Consider the following 19,830-nt stretch of genomic DNA (forward strand, 5'->3'; position numbering starts at 1 on the left):
ATCCTATTCCATTGAGAGGAATTGATGCTACGCCTTTGGCCAAGAATAAGCCTCAGTACTGGACCCAATTGACAATGTGCATGGCTCCTGCACATCAGGAGGATATCCGCTTTCTGGTGTTGCATAATCTGCATGATGTGGTCGTTTTGGGGTTGCCATGGCTACAGGTTCATAATCCAGTATTGGACTGGAAATCTATGTCTGTGTCCAGCTGGGGTTGCCAGGGGGCACATGGTGATGTTCCATTTTTGTCTATTTCGTCTTCCACTCCTTCTGAAGTTCCAGAGTTTTTGTCGGATTATCGGGATGTATTTGATGAGCGCAAAGCCAGTGCCCTACCTCCTCATAGGGATTGCGATTGTGCAATTAATTTGATTCCTAGTAGTAAGTTTCCTAAGGGCCGATTGTTCAATTTATCTGTGCCAGAGCACGCCGCTATGCGCAGTTATATAAAGGAGTCCTTGGAGAAAGGCCATATTCGCCCGTCGTCATCACCGTTAGGAGCAGGGTTCTTTTTTGTGGCCAAGAAGGATGGTTCTTTGAGACCGTGTATTGATTACCGCCTTCTTAATAAAATTACAGTCAAATTTCAGTATCCTTTGCCGTTGCTGTCTGATTTGTTTGCTCGTATTAAAGGGGCTAGTTGGTTCACCAAGATAGATCTTCGAGGGGCGTATAATCTTGTGCGTATTAAACAAGGCGATGAATGGAAAACAGCATTTAATACGCCCGAGGGCCATTTTGAGTACCTGGTTATGCCATTCGGGCTTTCCAATGCTCCATCAGTATTTCAGTCCTTTATGCATGACATCTTCCGAGAGGACCTGGATAAATTCCTGATTGTGTATTTGGATGATATTTTGGTCTTTTCGGATGATTGGGAGTCTCATGTGAAGCAGGTCAGAATGGTGTTCCAGGTCCTTCGTGCGAATTCCTTGTTTGTGAAGGGGTCAAAGTGTCTCTTTGGAGTTCAGAAGGTTTCATTTTTGGGGTTCATTTTTTCCCCTTCTACTATCGAGATGGACCCTGTTAAAGTCCAGGCCATTTACGATTGGACTCAGCCGACATCTGTGAAGAGCCTGCAAAAGTTCCTGGGCTTTGCTAATTTTTATCGGCGCTTCACCGCTAATTTTTCTACTGTTGCTAAACCGTTGACTGATTTGACCAAGAAGGGTGCTGATGTGGTCAATTGGTCTTCTGCAGCTGTAGAGGCTTTTCAGGAGTTGAAGCGTCGTTTTTCTTTTGCCCCTGTGTTATGCCAGCCAGATGTCTCGCTCCCGTTTCAGGTTGAGGTTGATGCTTCTGAGATTGGAGCAGGGGCTGTTTTGTCGCAAAGAAGTTCTGATGGCTCGGTGATTAAGCCATGTGCTTTCTTTTCTAGAAAGTTTTCGCCTGCTGAGCGTAACTATGATGTTGGTAATCGTGAGTTGTTGGCCATGAAGTGGGCATTCGAGGAGTGGCGTCATTGGCTGGAAGGAGCCAAGCATCACGTGGTGGTCTTGACAGATCACAAGAATTTGACTTATCTTGAGTCTGCCAAACGGTTGAATCCGAGACAGGCTTGATGGTCGTTATTTTTCTCCCGTTTTGATTTTGTGGTTTCGTACCATCCGGGCTCTAAGAATGTGAAGGCTGATGCCCTGTCAAGGAGTTTTGTCCCTGACTCTCTGGGTGTTCCTGAGCCGGCGGGTATTCTCAAAGAGGGGGTAATTTTGTCTGCCATCTCCCCTGATTTGCGGTGGGTGCTGCAAAAATTTCAGGCTGATAGACCTGACCGTTGCCCAGCGGAGAAACTGTTTGTCCCTGATAGATGGACTAGTAGAGTTATCTCTGAGATTCATTGTTCAGTGTTGGCTGGGCATCCTGGAATCTTTGGTACCAGAGATTTGGTGGCTAGATCCTTCTGGTGGCCGTCTTTGTCACGGGATGTGCGTTCTTTTGTGCAGTCCTGTGGGACTTGTGCTCAGGCTAAGCCCTGCTGTTCTCGTGCCAGTGGGTTGCTTTTGCCCTTGCCGGTCCCGAAGAGGCCCTGGACGCATATTTCTATGGATTTTATTTCGGATCTCCCCGTCTCTCAAAAGATGTCGGTCATTTGGGTGGTTTGTGATCGCTTTTCTAAGATGGTCCATTTGGTACCTTTGTCTAAATTGCCTTCCTCCTCTGATTTGGTGCCATTATTTTTCCAGCATGTGGTTCGTTTACATGGTATCCCGGAGAACATCGTTTCTGACAGAGGTTCCCAGTTTGTTTCGAGGTTTTGGTGATCCTTTTGTGCTAGGATGGGCATTGATTTGTCTTTTTCCTCGGCTTTCCATCCTCAGACAAATGGCCAAACCGAACGAACGAATCAAACTTTGGAAACATATCTGAGATGCTTTGTTTCTGCTGATCAGGATGATTGGGTGTCCTTTTTGCCGTTGGCTGAGTTCGCCCTTAATAATCGGGCCAGCTCGGCTACTTTGGTCTCGCCGTTTTTCTGCAATTCTGGTTTCCATCCTCGTTTCTCTTCAGGGCAGGTTGAGTCTTCGGACTGTCCTGGTGTAGATACTGTGGTGGATAGGTTGCAGCAGATTTGGACTCATGTGGTGGACAATTTGACATTGTCCCAGGAGAAGGCTCAACGTTTCGCTAACCGCCGGCGCTGTGTGGGTCCCCGACTTCGTGTTGGGGATTTGGTTTGGTTGTCGTCTCGTTATGTTCCTATGAAGGTTTCCTCTCCTAAGTTTAAACCTCGTTTCATTGGTCCGTATAAGATTTCTGAGGTTATCAATCCTGTGTCATTTCGTTTGGCCCTTCCTGCTTCTTTTGCCATCCATAATGTGTTCCATGGTCATTGTTGCGGAGATACGTGGCGCCTGTGGTTCCATCCGTTGATCCTCCTGCCCTGGTGTTGGTTGAGGGGGAGTTGGAGTATGTGGTGGAGAAGATTTTGGATTCTCGTGTTTCGAGACAGAAACTCCAGTACCTGGTCAAGTGGAAGGGTTATGGTCAGGAAGATAATTCCTGGGTTTTTGCCTCTGATGTTCATGCTGCCGATCTGGTTCGTGCCTTTCATTTGGCTCATCCTGGTCGGCCTGGGAGCTCTGGTGAGGGTTCGGTGACCCCTCCTCAAGGGGGGGTACTGTTGTGAATTCTGTTGTCGGGCTCCCTCCTGTGGTCATGAATGGTACTTCGGCTGGTTCTGTCCATGGACTTCCTCTGGTGGGTGTTTCTGAGTTTCCTTCCACAGGTGACGAGGTTAATTCGTTAGCTGCCGCTCTATTTAACTCCACTTTGATCTTTGCTCCACGCCACCTGTCAATGTTCCAGTATTGGTCTAGTTCACTCCTGGATCGTTCTTGTGACCTGTCTTCCCAGCAAAAGCTAAGTTCCAGCTTGTATTTCTTTGGTTTGCTATTTTTCTGTCCAGCTTGCTATTTAATTTGTTGTCTTGCTTGCTGGAAGCTCTGGGACGCAGAGGGAGCCCTCTGCGTGGTCTTTTTGTAGGTTTTTGTGCTGACCGCAAAGTAACCTTTCCTATCCTCGGTCTGTTCAGTAAGTCGGGCCTCACTTTGCTAAATCTATTTAATCTCTGTGTTTGTATTTTCATCTTTACTCACAGTCATTATATGTGGGGGGCTGCCTTTTCCTTTGGGGAATTTCTCTGAGGCAAGGTAGGCTTTATTTTTCTATCTTCAGGGCTAGCTAGTTCCTTAGGCTGTGCCGAGTTGCATAGGGAGCGTTAGGTGCAATCCACGGCTATTTCTAGTGTGTTTGATAGGATTAGGGATTGCGGTTAGCAGAGTTCCCACGTCCCAGAGCTCGTCCTTATTATCAGTAACTATCAGGTCGTTCCGTGTGCTCTTAACCACCAGGTCCATTATTGTCCTGACCACCAGGTCATAACACACCTCCCTCCCTGCAGGACCCAGATGCCGTGGCCATTTTGGATCCGGGCCTGCAAGGAGGAGGAGGAGGCGGAGGTATGTGATTGCGTTGCTGCGAAGGTCTCAGGGAAGCCCGCAGGTGTTTGATCGCGGTGTGCCGAGGGTTAATGTGCCAGGGGCGGTCCGTGACCACTCCTGGCACATATTGCCGGATGTAAGCTGCGATAGTCAGCTGACACCCGGCCGCGATCAGCCGCGCTCCCCCTGAGAGCGCGGCCGATCACTATGACGTACTATTCCATTGAGGGTCAAATAGGCCCAGGTCACCTCGATGGGATAGTACGTCAACGGTCAGAAAGGGGTTAATTAGCCTCTATGGTAATAATATTCCCCACCCTGGCCCAGTTTATCTCATTCCTGGCTCCAGCCATATGTTCTCGCATCCTGCCCTCATGAGTATCCATTCTACCCCATATGATCTCCCCATCCTGCCCCATCTGTCTCCATCGTATCCATCCTGCCCCATGATCCAATCCTGCCCCATGTCTTTCATTCTGCCCTGTGTCTCCAATCATGCCCCGTATCTACATTCTGCCCATGCCTCCAGTCCTGCCCCCAGTGTGTCCAGCAATCTGCCCCTGTGTGTCCAGCATATTACCCCTAGTGTGTCCAGCATATTACACCCAGTGTGTCCAGCAACCTGCCCCAGTATGTCCAGCATATTGCTCCAGTGTCCAGCAATCTGCCCCAGTGTGTCCAGCATTGCCCCCAGACAGTGTGTCCAGCAATCTGCCCCAGTAAGTCAAGCATATTGCCTCAGTGTGTCCAGTATTGCCCCCGGACAGTGTGTCCAGCAATCTGCCCCAGTGTGTCTGGCAATCTGCCCCAGTGTGTCTGGCAATCTGCCCCAGTGTGTCCAGTAATCTGCCCCAGTGTGTCCAGCATATTACCCCCAGTGTGTCCAACATATTACCCCCAGTGTGTCCAACATATTACCCCCAGTGTGTCCAGCAATCTGCCCCAGTATGTCCAGCATTGCCCCCAGACAGTGTGTCCAGCAATCATCCCCAGTATGTCAAGCATATTGCCCCAGTGTGTTCAGTATTTCCCCCAGGCAGTGTGTCCAGCAATCTTCCCCAGTATGTCAAGCATATTGCCCCAGTGTGTCCAGCATTTCCCCCAGACAGTGTGTTCAGCAATCTGCCCCAGTATGTCCAGCATATTCACCCAGTGTGTCCAGATTTGCCCCCAGACAGTGTGTTCAACAATCTGCCCCAGTATGTCCAGCATATTGCCCCAGAGTGTCCAGCATTGCCCCCAGACAGTGTGTCCAGCAATCTGCCCCAGTGTGTCCAGCATATTACCCCCAGTGTGTCCAGCATATTACCCACAGTGTGTCCAGCAATCTGCCCCAGTATGTCCAGCATTGCCCCCAGACAGTGTGTCCAGCAATCTTCCCCAGTATGTCAAGCATATTGCCCCAGTGTGTCTGGCATTTCCCCCAGACAGTGTGTCCAGCATATTGCCCCAGTGTGTCCAGATCTGCCCCAGTATGTCCAGCATATTGCCCCAGAGTGTCCAGCATTGCCCCCAGACATTGTGTCCAGCAATCTGCCCCACTGTGTCCAGCATATTACCCCCAGTGTGTCCAGCATATTACCCCCAGTGTGTCCAGCATTGCCCCCAGTGTGTCCAGCAATCTGCCCCAGTATGTCCAGCACTGCCCCCAGTGTGTCCAGCAATCTGCCCCAGTATGTCCAATTGTCCAGCATTGCCCACAGTGTGTCCAGCAATATGCCCCAGTGTCCAGCATTGCCCCAGTGTGTCCAGCAATCTGCCTGTGTCTCCAGCATTGCCCCCAGACAGTGTGTCCAGCAATCTGCCCCAGTGTGTCCAGCAATCTGCCCCAGTGTGCCAAGCATATTACCCCCAGTGTGTCCAGCATATTACCCCCAGGTTGTCCAGCAATCTGCCCCAGTGTGTCCAGCATATTACCCCCAGTGTGTCCAGCAATCTGCCCCAGTATGTCCAGCACTGCCCCCAGTGTGTCCAGCAATCTGCCCCAGTGTCCAGCATTGCCCCAGTGTGTCCAGCAATCTGCCCCAGGGTCTCCAGCATTGTCCCAGTGTGTCTAGCATTGCCCCCAGACAGTGTCCAGCAATCTGCCCCAGTGTGTCCAGCAATCTGCCGCAGTGTGTCCAGCATATTACTACCAGACTGTCTGAGTCTGACATAAAGAAAAAAAAAAGTAAAATCTTCACCTCTCCCATTCCCAGCGCAGGTCCGGTGCACTCAGCATCTCTCCGCCTCTGCAATGCTCAGGACAGAGAGGCTGAGTGCGCAGTGATGACGTCATCGCACCCTCTGCCCTGAGATGTTGCAGAGTCAGAGGGCGCTGAAGACACTGCAGCCAGCTGCCGCAGGAACCAGGAGAGGTGAGTATTAGAAGGAGGGCCCAATGCCAGCGCTGGCACCGGGGGGGCCCCTGGTCGTGGCGGCGGTCGGCCACCCGAAGATTTAAAGGGCTCGCGTCTCTTTTTCTTTTTCCTCCTCCTCCTCCTCTCTGGGTCGGGGCCCACCAGGCATTTCACCAGTATCCCGGTGGGCCAGTCCGACCCTGGCCACGTAGTATATAACACAGTTACGTAGTGTATTGCACAGCTATGTAGTATATTGGTCAGCGACGTACTATATAGCAGAGCCACGTAGTATATAACATAGCCACGTAGTATATTGTAGAGGCACGTAGTATATTGCATAGCTAAGTAGTATATTGCACAGCCACGTAGTATATAACAGAGCCACGTAGTATATTGCACAGCCACGTTGCCCAGCTAGATAGTATATAGCAGAGATGTACTATATAACAGAGCCCACGCAGTATGTAACACAGCCCACGTAGTATACACAGCCCACATAGTATATAGCAATGTGGGCACTATATGCGTGGTTAAAAAAGACTTAAAATAAAAAATAAACATATACTCACCTTCCGAAGGGCCCTTGAAGTCCTGGCACCTGTGTGCGGTGCATGCGGCAGCTTCCAGTTCCAGGGTTGGTATCAGCATAGGACCTGTGATGACATCTACGGTCACATGACCGTGACGTCATGGCAGGTCCTTCTCGCATTGCATCCTTGGCACTGGAACCTGCCGCTTGCACTGCCGAGGACAGCGCGACGTCGGAGGGTGAGAATAATCTTTTTTTTTGTTATTGCTATTTTTGTAACATTAGATCTTTTTACTATTGATGCTGCATACTCAGCATCAATAGTAAAAAGTTGGTCACACAGGGTTAATAGCAGCGTTAATGGAGTGCGTTACACTGCGGTCCGTTTTACATTGGCATTAACCCATTGTGAGCGCTCAGCGCTGACTGTAGGGCAGTAAAGCAACGGCCATTTCACTGCCAGACTATGGCCGTCGCTGATTGGTCGTAGCAATGGTCGTGGGCGGTTTGCCACGACCAATCAGCGACTTGGATTTCCATGAGAGACAGAGGCACGACCAATGAATATCCGTGACAGACAGAAAGAAAGACAGAAAGACAGACAGTTGGAAGTGACCCTTAGACAATTAAGTCTGTTAAGTCTGTTTCTAATAAACTAGATTGTGGCCCGATTCTAACGCATCGGGTATTCTAGAATATGCATGTCCCCGTAGTATATGGACAATGATTCCAGAATTCGCGGCAGACTGTGCCCGTTGCTGATTGGTCGAGGCAACCTTTATGACATCATCGTCGCCATGGCAACCATTATGACATCTATGTCGATACTGCGCCCGTCGCTGATTGGTCGAGGCGAATTCGTGGCAGACTGTGCCCGTCGCTGATTGGTCGAGGCAACCTTTATGACATCATCGTCGCCATGCTGTGCCCGTTGCTGATTGGTCGAGGCCAGGCGGCCTCGACCAATCAGAGACGCGAGATTTCCAGGACAGACAGACAGACAGAAAAACCCTTAGACAATTATATATATAGACTAGATTGTGGCCCGATTCTAACGCATCGGGTATTCTAGAATATGCATGTCCCCGTAGTATATGGACACTGATGATTCCAGAATTCGCGGCAGACTGTGCCCGTTGCTGATTGGTCGAGTCAACCTTTATGACATCATCGTCACCATGGCAACCATTATGACATCTACGTCGATACTGTGCCCGTTGCTGATTGGTCGAGGCCTGGCGGCCTCAACCAATCAGACGCGGATGTCCAGGTCCTTTATTACATCATTTTAAGCAATATTTTATGTATATCTTTGTCGTTGTCCTGTGTGAGAGCCTGGCAGTTCTCCTGTGGTATGGGTGCTGACTGCTTCCTCATCCTTATGCTTCTTTGAGTCACATGCTTCTATTTCTCTTCTTCTGCATTCGTAATTTTTCTCTACCATTAGCTTCTGCATGAACACTGAAAAGCTCTTCTCTTGCAACATTCTGAAGAGATTATTCTGCTCTGTCAAGAAAATCCTCATGTTCTTTGAGCTTATGTAGCTATTCTCCCTCAAGACTGCACCTTTTTCTCTAACAGAGTCTTAAGCTTGCATTTCTGGGACATACATTTTGTCATTTCCTCTGAAAAGTCTGTAAACATAATAGCACAGTGCAGAACACCATGTGGGTAATCTCCTTCTCCATATTGAACAAAATGAATTGTTGTAAAGATTCGCGCTCTGTCAGACAAGCAATTTGGCTTTTTTCTTCAAGCAGCTTGATCCAGCTACACCCAAATATTTTCAGACTTGCGGAGACTCTTCACTGTTCCCAGAATGCATCTGGAATATACAAATTACCTCTTTCAACATTCAATTCCTGGTTTGACAATTTTATTCAAGCTGCTTGATCCAGCTAAACCCAAAGATCTTCAGACTCGTGGTGACTCTTCACTCTTCCCAGAATGCATCGGCAATATGCAAATTACCTCCCTCGTGCTTCAATTTCTTGTTTTGATATGCTGGGTTCTGTTAGGGGGGAATTTACCAAGTAACCACACCACTTAACTATATCTGCCACAGTTGTATTTTCCATTTACAAATACTTAGTCATTCACATTAAAAAACAACCTCTTTGAATAGAAAGCTAAACAACAAACCTTTTCAAACTCTAATTCTATTTGGTGTTGAACATTTGTAGTTTTGTAAGTTACAGCCTGTTGTGTTGTTGTGAAACCTCTTTATCTAATTTCTTGTAAATTCTTTGAACATATGTATAATTCTTTACAAACATTTCCCTTTTGTGTGTAAAAAGCAGGGTACAGAATAGGAGTTTGCAGTGGCCCATAACGGATATTTCTTTTGGGATGCAGATCTGCACTTCTAGATTACTGAGTCAAAATAGATAATGTGGTAGAGATACTATTGTAACAATATACAAAGTAATATTTAATTGTAATTAATGACAGTATTTAAGGGGAAGCTGATAGTTTCTCAGAGTACCTTAGCATTCCCTTTAAAGGGGGTTTTAGCCAAACCAAATTATCCATAATTAAGCTGTAATAGCAAGTTTTATCGTTTGCTAATTTAGCACAATTAGGACAGATGCCCCCATCTACTGGTATTCGTTCCTTCCCGTCCGGTTCGCAAAATGTTAATACCTTCCCTTTAATAGACACTGGATGCAAAGAGTAGGTGGTTGGTCTAGGTATTTCTATATAAAAATATATATGTATAAAAGTTATGTTGGTGCGCTGCCAAAGATGTTAGTGAGGATGTGGTAATTAAAATAAGTGCCTTTAATTTAGGATCACAATCCCAAACCAATTTACAGCTCCGCACCGGAGCCTTCATCAGGTACTTTTAGGTATTGAAATAAGCAGATAGCAAATCCCCTTCACTCAGTGCTCTAATCACATGCTGAAACATAAAAGCTCCTGTTTTGAGCATAGGACAAGACATAAAGGAGGCTGGGACAAAGGACAGTGCAGCAAACAGGTGACGGGGCACCTCATTATATTATTTTGTGTGATTGACTATTTACAGCTCATTTATGTACAGTGGGTACGGAAAGTATTCAGACCCGTTTAAATTTTTCACTCTGTTTCATTGCAGCCATTTGGTAAATTCAAAAAAGTTCATTTTTTTCACATTAATGTACACTCTGCACCCCATCTTTTTGCAAATTTACTAAAAAAAGAAAAACTGAAATATCGCATGGTTATAATTATTAAGACCCTTTACTCAGTATTAAGTAGAAGCATTCTTTTGAGCAAGTACAGCCATGAGTTTTCTTGGGAACGATGCAACAAGTTTTTCACACCTGGATTTGGGGCTCCTCTGCTATTCTTCCTTGCAGATCCTCTCCAGTTCCGTCAGGTTGGATGGTGAATGTTGGTGGACAGCCATTTTCAGGTCTCTCCAGAGATGCTCAATTGGGTTTAGGTCAGGGCTCTGGCCGGGCCAGTCAAGAATGGTCACAGAGTTGTTCTGAAGCCAAGTCTTGTTGGAAGGTGAACTTTTGGCCAAGTCTGAGGTCCAGAGCACTCTGTAAGAGGTTTTCATCCTGGATATCTCTGTACTGTATATTTTGTTCAACAGAAAACTCCCTTAAAATAACAATTTTCTTAGACCTCAGTGATGTGAAATTCCTCTGTAATTCCATTTGGGAATATATATAGACTGACACTGTCCAGTCATTGCTTAGTGTTGAAGTGAGTATCGATAATCCTGGTTAAAATAAATAATTGTCAATTTCTTTATTAATTTTCAAGAAGAACAACAGAGGAACATTTATTTAATGGGAATTTAAAATATTTAGCATTCAAAGAAGTCAATTAATTTGAAGTTTTTCCCCATGAACAAAAAAACACTTTAATAAATAGATCTTGCAAAAAAAATAATTTCCACAGTTTGATGTGTTAAAAAAATGTTCCTGTGCTGAGATAATCTTATAAATGTGCCCCTGCTGTACTGTGTAATAGCTGTGTCTGACCGTACAGGAACATGGTCTGATCATCATGGGCAGCACGGTGGCGCAGTGGTTAGCACTGCAGCCTTGCAGCGCTGGAGTCCTGGGTTCGAACCCCTCCAAGGACACCATCTGCAAAGAGTTTGTATGTTCTCTCCGTGTTTGCGTGGGTTTCCTCCGGGTACTCCGGTTTCCTCCCACATTCCAAAGACATACTGATAGGAAATTTAGATTGTGAGCCCCAACGGGACAGTGATGATAATGTGTGCAAAACTGTAAAGCGCTGCGGAATATGTTAGCGCTATATAAAAATAAAGATTTATTATTATTATTATCATACCATGGGCAGGGGAGGAAGCAAAAGAGTATACAGACAGGACAGCACGGGATCATAGATGCAGGTTTCTGTAAGGAAAAACATTTCTCTCCTTGTTTAAAAACTTGCTTTACATCTCAGAAAGAAACCGGTGTGATCCCCTGCTGTAATATTTGTACACTGTTTTGATTCCTCCCCTGCCCTGGAGTTGTGGTATATCCGACCATATATATGCATGGTCACACACAGCCATTATATCACAGGGCACATTTATAAGATTATTTTTTGACAATATTTAACATAAGATCCAACTGTCGAACTTATTATAGTCTAAGATCAATTAATTAAAATGTATTTTGTTCTTGAAATAAACACTTTAAATGATTATCTATGCTTTGTTTGCACCATCTTTTTCGACACATTAAGCCAAGCAATTTGTCTCAAGCATTCATGAAACAATCTTATCTTTCTTACAAAATAAAAGGTAAAATCTTAATAGTGTAAAAAGATAGTAATGATTTACGGCAAAGATTAACAGCAGTTTTCTGTTACAGGTACAAATCTGTGATCACCCTTAGGAGAATCTACGTATCGATCTGCTGTGTCTGGACAGTGTCACTCATAGTGGGGATGGTGCCAATGTTTGGATGGAACAATCGATCTAAATTAAAGGATGAAGAGAAAAATTACCTAAAATGTGAATTTGAAAGTGTTATGAGAATGGATTACATGGTTTACTTCAATATTTTTGGATGGGTTTTTCTCCCCTTGTTGATTATGGTGGGTTTATATATTGAGATTTTCTACCTGATCAGGAAACATTTAGCAAAAGGTACATCCAACACCAAAGGCAAAGGACTGTTTTATGGCAAGGAATACAAGACGGCAAAATCTCTGTCCATTGTCTTGTTGCTGTTTGTCCTTAGCTGGATGCCACTGTCCATAATAAACTGCCTTATCCTTTTTAGTCCTTCTATAAAACATTCCAGTGTGTTCCAGCCGGCCATCTTTTTTGCTATATTACTGTCTCATGCCAACTCTGCAATGAATCCCATCATCTACGCTTTTCAAATAAAAAAGTTTAAAGACAGTTATATTCAGATCATAAAAGAATACCTGCTACACAGAGTTAGGTTGGCTGAAAGTTCAAGTGGCGAGCATACGCTGGATGAAATATCTCAGGAGTGATCATGGAATAGAAAGGACAATAAGACACTGATCCAGATAAATGCAGATAGCAATATGCCAACAATATGCATGCACAGGGACTTATAATAATTTTGGGAGGAGCAGCAGCTGGATATTTTGTACCATGTTGGATTCTGTAAGGAATAAATATCACAACAAAGATTGAAAAAAAAAATTAAAACAATTTTCATGTTAAAGAGAGTCTGTCAGAATGACTGAAGAAACCATGTCCAGGCACTCAGTGCCCCCTTGGTGTGGCCAAACATTTACATGGTTATCCAGGATGTTTGTATTTTTCATGGAGCTAAGAACATACAGGCAGGCAGATAATAAGTGATAACTTCATAATTGTTGGAGTTCAATCGCAGAGACAACAGTGTCAAGAACAGGGCTGTGACGTATCATGTTTGGAGGAATGGTCCTTCATGTGCACCAGGATTCCATTGCTGAACTCTGCTATTTCATAGAGTCTCAAACAATCTTGGGGGTACACATGTGGGACCAAAACTCCATTCAAATGGCACTTCAGAATCCCAATCTAGGGAACAGTCGGGTCCTTGAAGATTATCAACTTTAAAATCTAAATCTGAAGGACGCATCCTTCAGTTTCTTTTCGTCCCCTCTCATCAGTGACTGACAATAGAAGTTCTTATATTCCATCCAATTTAGTCCCCCCCGGCAGCTGTAGAAAAAAAGAGACAGGTTTGAGAAGTAGTTTAGTGCTGGGTTTCCTTCTGATATTGGGTCCTATCTTAGTTGTACTGGTGTTCCTCTATGGTAGGTACACCACTGTCATAGATTAAGAATCACAAAGTTGTGACATGAATAAAACGGCAAAACAAAAAGGCCACCAACGATATGGAATATGTATGCAGCTTTGCCTAATAAAATTTACGTGAAAGAGCTGTAAATACATAAAAACATACAAATTCAGACTGGCCAAAAAAGAAACATGTGAATATCCACTCATCTCTATGGCTACGTCCCCATGGTCAGTAATCGACAGCGCTTTGGACGCAACACATGTCCGCTCCATTCAAAGCTCTGCCAGCTTTTGAACGCAGGTGATTCCACACGTGTTCATTGAACCGGGCAGACTCATCGTGCCCAATACATTGCACTAGTGACATTTATCTTGCGGAGACTGAGCGTCTCCACAAGATAAATAGACATGCTGCAGTCTGGAAAGATGCGATGCATGTCCTTCTCCGCAGCTAAGCCAGAGGCGTTGGTGCACGCATAGTGGGCATGGAATTTCTTGAAATCCAATCCACTATGCTGTAACATCTGGCTGCTGCGGGTTGGGGGCTGCAGATGTACGCAGTGTCCAACCCACAGCATTTACTGACCATGGGAACATACCCTATCACAAGTAGCTGGCACAATTCACTTGTTTCACTATGTGAATAAACTAGCTAGTCTAATATAATGTACATATAAAAACATAGGTAAATTTGTGAATGAAGGTGATGTGATATTTACCTGTAGCTGAACAATGTAACTCGAGGGTCCTTAGCATCCCAGCCCAACACTATATATACTCATCCATATGTGATGAGAACCACACATATGTTTCCTATTTCTAGATCCTCTAATTAGTACACTATGACTTATGTGTTGAACTTTTTACTAGTTCAGTTCTGCCATATTTTCTCTGGATTCGATCTTGGTTCCTGCTGCACTCTTTTATTGTTAACTCTCACCACTTCTGAATATATATTGTGAAAACTCATTTATTATTTAAACTGCTGAAATAATGTTTTCACAGTAAAACAAAATCATGTAGCAACAGGTACAATATTAGAGAAGGTGACTAGTTTTCTGTAAATAAAGTTTAAATTCTGTATTGTGACAGGTTCTGCATCTATATTATATACTTTGCGCTCCAAGGTCTAATGATTTCAATCAGAAAATAAAAAGAGATTACCGTACATTTAAAAATGTGTTTCACTATATGAATTTAAAGGAAACCTGTCATGTCAGGAATGCTGTTTACCAGCAGATATAGGGTTATTCTGAAGGGGAATAGTATTAAAATCAGACCTGCCTGCTGTTATGTAAGTTACAGGGAAAAAGTGAATGTTCTGTAAGTCTTCCCTGTAGTCGATCGCTTTCAGTCATATGGGTGTGTAGGGAGCAGTTACAGTCACCACTCATAATACTGTGAATATGAATTTAGAAAAATACATCAGCCTAAAGTGAAACATGGTGGTGGCAGTGTCCTTATGAGGGACTGCATGAGTGTTCCTGATATCAGGGAGATACATTTTTTTTGATGCAATCATGAGTTCACAGATGTACTGCTATATAGTAAAATATTTAGAATTGAGAGTCCTCAGTGGTTGATACCTTTTAATGGCTAACTGAAAAGATGGTAACAAATTGCAAGCTTTCGACACTACACAGGTCTCTTCATCAGGCAAAGACTAAAACAAATTCTGAAGAATCACATATTTATGCACAACATAGTATAGGAAGAAAAAAAAAAGGGGGAAAAAAAACCATGGATAAGCCAGGTGACATGAAGCAGAATTACCATGGGTGATAAACAGTTACGTCCATAAATATTGGGCCAATTCTTAGATAAGGATTGTTTTATTGTCCTGTGATTAGGGTCTCTGTTGTAATGACCCTTCATGGTCTGAGGGGCAAGTTCCTTAGTTGATGTAAAAAGACATAAATCCATGTGACACATTCATTCCTGCATTAAGAGTGTCAAAGGTCGTCATCAGTTTATATTCCCAGACTCTCCTGTCTTTCTGCGATTTGAAGAAGATTTCTACTGTATATATTGAAAAAAAAAACACCTTCATCAGTCAGGCGCCGGCGGCCCCTGCTCTGCAGCATGATCGCTTGTAAAATATGCATATAATAATTTTATTTGATGCTATAAATAAATTAATTTAAAAAAAACTGTCTCACAGTGGTGCCAGCCACGACTGTGCATTAGCAGCTATCCGATAGACACTACTGTCCAGGTGCCGACGTTGGTTAGGTGTAGTGAGTTCATTGGCTGTGAACTCCCAGGAACTTTCTGATGGCACCGCAAGCATAAGAACTTTCGCAGGGTGACATGAGACAGGTTGTAGGAGTTCACCACGAGACGCTGAGCAGCGGTAGCAGATGCCTGCCATCTAGAAATACCAGAGCTAGACCTGTCGTGGGCAAATGGATTATTATCTTCTCAGTAAAGAAATATATCTTGGTACCGTGTTAGCAAGTAGATAGAAAAATATTTAGAAAATGTGTCTCATGTGTGGGCACCCCTACTGAGCAGATATCTGGTTGGGTAGAGGGTATTCTTAAACCCCTGGTAAAGGATACACCCAGCATCATTCAGGACACAACTGACCTATTGAATAAACTATCAGCAATAGGTCCTCTACCAGAAGGAACCATCCTGGCCACCATGGATGTGGAATCTTTGTACTCCAATATCCCGCACCAGGATGGATTAAATGCCTGCAAATTCTTCCTGGAAAATGCAGGTACTGATGCAAATTCTGTGGTGAAACTTATAAAATTCATCCTCACCCACAATTGCTTTGAATTTGACAAGAAGATCTATCTACAGGAGACTGGCACAGCAATGGGAAGTAAAATGGCCCCACAGTATGCAAATCTTTTCATGGCCAAGCTTGAAAGCGACTTTTTGTCCTCATGTCCCATCAGGCCTCTGGCCGCGGCGTACTACCGCTACATTAATTACATTTTAATCATCTGGACGGAGTCTGAGCCACAGCTAAAGACATTCCATTAACAGTTTAATCAATTTCATCCTACCATCAACTTGACACTCAACTACTCCTGCACCGAAATTAACTTTTTGGACACCATCATTAAGCTGCAGAACAATAAAATAGAGACATCCCTGTATCAGAAGCCAATCGACCGTCCAACATACCTTAAATGGGACTGTTTCCATCCAAAACACATAAAAATCTCTATTGTCTACAGCCAAGCCATCAGATACAATCGTATATGTTCCAACCCAATGGATAGGGATGAACACCTTGGTCGCCCCAGAAAGACCTTTTTGAATCAGGGCTACCATCCAAGAACAATTGAAAACCAGATTACAAGAGCCACCAGAATATCAAGGAATCACCTGCTACATTACAAAGCTAAAGAAGAAAATAACCGGGTACCTCTAGTAGTTACCTACAATCCAAATCTGGAGGTGCTAAGGGGAGCTGCACAGAAATTACAACCTTTACTGCAAAAAGATGCCCGCTTATAATCCATTTTTCCAGACCCCCCACTACTGTGTTTTAGGCAGCCCCAAATCTAAGAAGTATCATTGTCAGAAGCTCCCTGTCCTCTCCAACAGCTGCAGGTACCTTTCCTTGCAACCAGAAAAAATGTAATACCTGTCCAATTATAATGACCACAGACAAGATAAAGATCCCCAATTCACATCAGGACTACAAGATCCCAGGTACTTTCAGCTGTGCCACTTCTAATGTGGTGTACCTAATTATTTGAACTAAATGTCCAACTGGGGGTCTGTATGTGGGGGAGACAGGACAAAAGCTTAGAACAAGAATGAATTCTCACCACCACACAATAAGAGAAAAAAGAATGGATCTACCTGTGGCAATACATTTTTGTCTCCCAAATCATAACATTATGGACATGAAATTACTTGTGTTAAAAGGTAGCTTCAAATCTCAGAGAGACAGAAGAGTCTGGGAATATAAACTGATGACACTCTCACTGCAGGAATGAATGTGTCGCAATTCTAAATATTTTTCTATCTTCTCAGCAAACAGGTGAGAAATATTGTTGTTTGTTATTCTAATTCTTTTGCAGGGGACAATGGCTTCACTGGAACTGGAGATGCTGTAAGTATGGTTTACCGTATTTTTCAGACTATGAGAAGCATCGGACTATAAGATGTACCTAGGTTTCAGAGGTGGAAAATAGAGAAAAAAATATTTGAAGCAAAAAAATGTGGTAAAATATTTAATAACCTAAATAACATACTATTATATGAGTGTTATTATATATAATAGTATGTTATTATGTTAGAAGCTATGGGTAGAAATGGTGCTGCAGGACCATTGAGGTGTTTGTAAAGTACTATATGAAGGGAGGGTGAGTATAAGAATGGGGGCACAGGGCTTATATTTAAAGCACTGCTCCAGCACTGAAAAATAACACTGGAGTGCTGCTTGAAGAACTATAACTTCCAGCATGTCCTGTAGATCCTATGGCATGCTGGGAGTTATAGTTCACCATATGAGTGGCAGAGTGCTTTTTATGTGTTGTAATGACTAACCTTTTAATTCTTACTTGCACAGCTATGCAGGTCCCGCAGCCAGCCAGCCATGCTGTGGTGAGGTATTGAAGAGCTGGAGCATCCCATGACCGCACAGAGCCCTCCCTCTTATTGCCTCACCACAGGTCATAAGAGGAAGCTTGCAGATTCTAGTGCAGCGTCTGAAGGACCTGTAATGACACCATGAAGAGGGAGGGCTCTGTGCTGTCATGTGATGCTCCAGCCTGCCTTCTTCATGACCTCACCACAGGTCCTATCTGCGCTGTGCTGTCAGGTATGCAGCGATCCTTCCTGTGGCACCCTGTTCCTGCCGCCTCCTTCCACACCACACGATCTCCCCAGCGGCTGCAGGAATCTGGCACTTGGGAAACCATGTGTGTCCGCTGTTTCAGTGAAGGAATATTCATTTGCTGCTCCCTGCCCACTACACAGCGCTGACAGGTGGGCGGGGAAGCGTCTAATGAATATTCCTTCACTTTAAGCTGTGGTTTCCCCAGCGCTGGATTACTTCAGCAGTGACATTTTCCTGCCTCCTGGGGGTGTGATCCCACTCCGCCGCTGCCCCCTCTCCACATGTTACATTCGGACCATAAGATGCACTCACACTTTCCTCCCAAATTTGGATGAAAAAAGTGCATCTTATGGTCCGAAAAATGCGGTAATTAAGATTTATTAAAGGAGTTGATGTTATTTTTTCAATTAAAGGGCTTTATTTTGTGTGTATGTGTTTTTATACAATATGACTATTGGGTTAGTAACGGAAGCATCTTATAGACACCTCTCCATTACTAACCTCTGGGCTTGATGTCACTTGACAATACAAAGGTGACATCAACCTCCGTAACTATCACCCCACCGGCCACCGCATCAGGGCAAGTGGGAAGAGTGAAGCTACGTGCCAGAATTGGTACATCTTATACAGTTGTGCTCAAAAGTTTACATACCACCGAAGAATATTTGTTTTCTACGCCTTTTTTAAGAGAATATGAATAGTGATGAGCGAGTATACTCGTTACTCGGGTTTCCCGGACCATGCTCGGGTGGTCTCCGAGTATTTTGGTGTGCTAGGAGATTTAGTTTTCGGCACCGTAGCTGCATGATTTGCGGCTGCTAGACAGTTTGAATACATGTGGGAATTCCCTAACAAACAGGCAACCTCCACATGTATTCAGGCTGTCTAGGAGCCGCAATTCATGCAGCTGCGGTGACGAAAACTAAATCTCCGAGCATGCCAAAATACTTGGAGACCACCCGAGCATGCTCGGGGAAAACCGAGTAACGAGTATACTCGCTCATCACTAAATATGAATGGTAACATCTAAACTTTTTCTCCACTCATGGCTAGTAGTTGGGTGAAGCCATTTATTGTCAAACTACCGTGTTTTCTCTTTTTAAATCATAATGACAACCCAAAACATCCAAATGACCCTGATCAAAAGTTTACATACCCTGGTGACTTTGGCCTGATAACATGCTCAGAAGTTGACACAAATGGGTTTGAATGGCTACTAAAGATAACATCCTCACCTGTGATCTGTTTGCTTGTAATCAATGTGTGTGCATAAAAGCTGAGTGAGTTTCTTGGTCCAGACAGACTCTTGCATCTTTCATCCAGCCACAGACGTTTCTGAATTGTAAGTCATGAGGAAAGCAAAAGAATTGTCAATGGATCTACGGGAAAAGGTAGTTGAACTGTATAGAACAGGAAAGGGATACAAAACGATATCCAAGGAATTGATAATGCCAGTCAGCAGCGTTCAAACTGTGATTAACAAATGGAAGATCAGGGGTTCTATAAAAACAAAACCACGGTCAGGTAGACCAACAAAAATGTTGTCCACAACTGCAACGAAAATTGTTTGGGATGCAAAGAAAAACCCACAAATGACATCAGCTGAAATACAGGACTCTCTGAAAACTAGCGGTGTGGCAGTTTCAAGATGCACAAGAAGGAGGCACTTGAAGAAAAATGGGCTGCATGGTCGAGTCACCAGAAGAAAGCCATTGCTGTGCAAATGCCACAAAGTATCTCACCTACAATACGCAAAACAGCACAGAGACAAGCCTCAAAACTTCTGGAACAAGGGAATTTGGAGTTATGAGACCAAAGTTGAACTTTTTGGCCACAAGCATAAATGTTACATTTAGAGAGATGTCAACAAGGCCTATGATGAAAGGAACACCATTCCTACTGTAAAGTATGGAGGTGGATTGCTGATGTTTTGGGGATGTGTGAGCTACAAAGGCACAGAAAACTTGGTCAAAGTTGAAGGAAAG

The 19,830-nt window shown here is 44.1% G+C and overlaps 1 protein-coding gene across 1 annotated transcript in view; it reads left to right on the forward strand.

The window, feature by feature from the left end:
* ADORA3 (adenosine A3 receptor) overlaps nucleotides 1-12,436 on the forward strand; it is a 30,657-nt gene extending 18,221 nt beyond the window's left edge. The window contains exon 2 of the mRNA XM_069761722.1: nucleotides 11,639-12,436. Coding sequence (XP_069617823.1) covers nucleotides 11,639-12,272 — 634 coding nt within the window. The 3' untranslated portion in view covers nucleotides 12,273-12,436. The remainder of the gene's footprint in view (nucleotides 1-11,638) is intronic.
* Nucleotides 12,437-19,830: the final 7,394 nt, after the last annotated feature.

This window comes from Ranitomeya imitator, chromosome 3 (assembly GCF_032444005.1).
Source record: "Ranitomeya imitator isolate aRanImi1 chromosome 3, aRanImi1.pri, whole genome shotgun sequence".
In the NCBI taxonomy this organism is placed as follows: domain Eukaryota; kingdom Metazoa; phylum Chordata; class Amphibia; order Anura; family Dendrobatidae; genus Ranitomeya; species Ranitomeya imitator.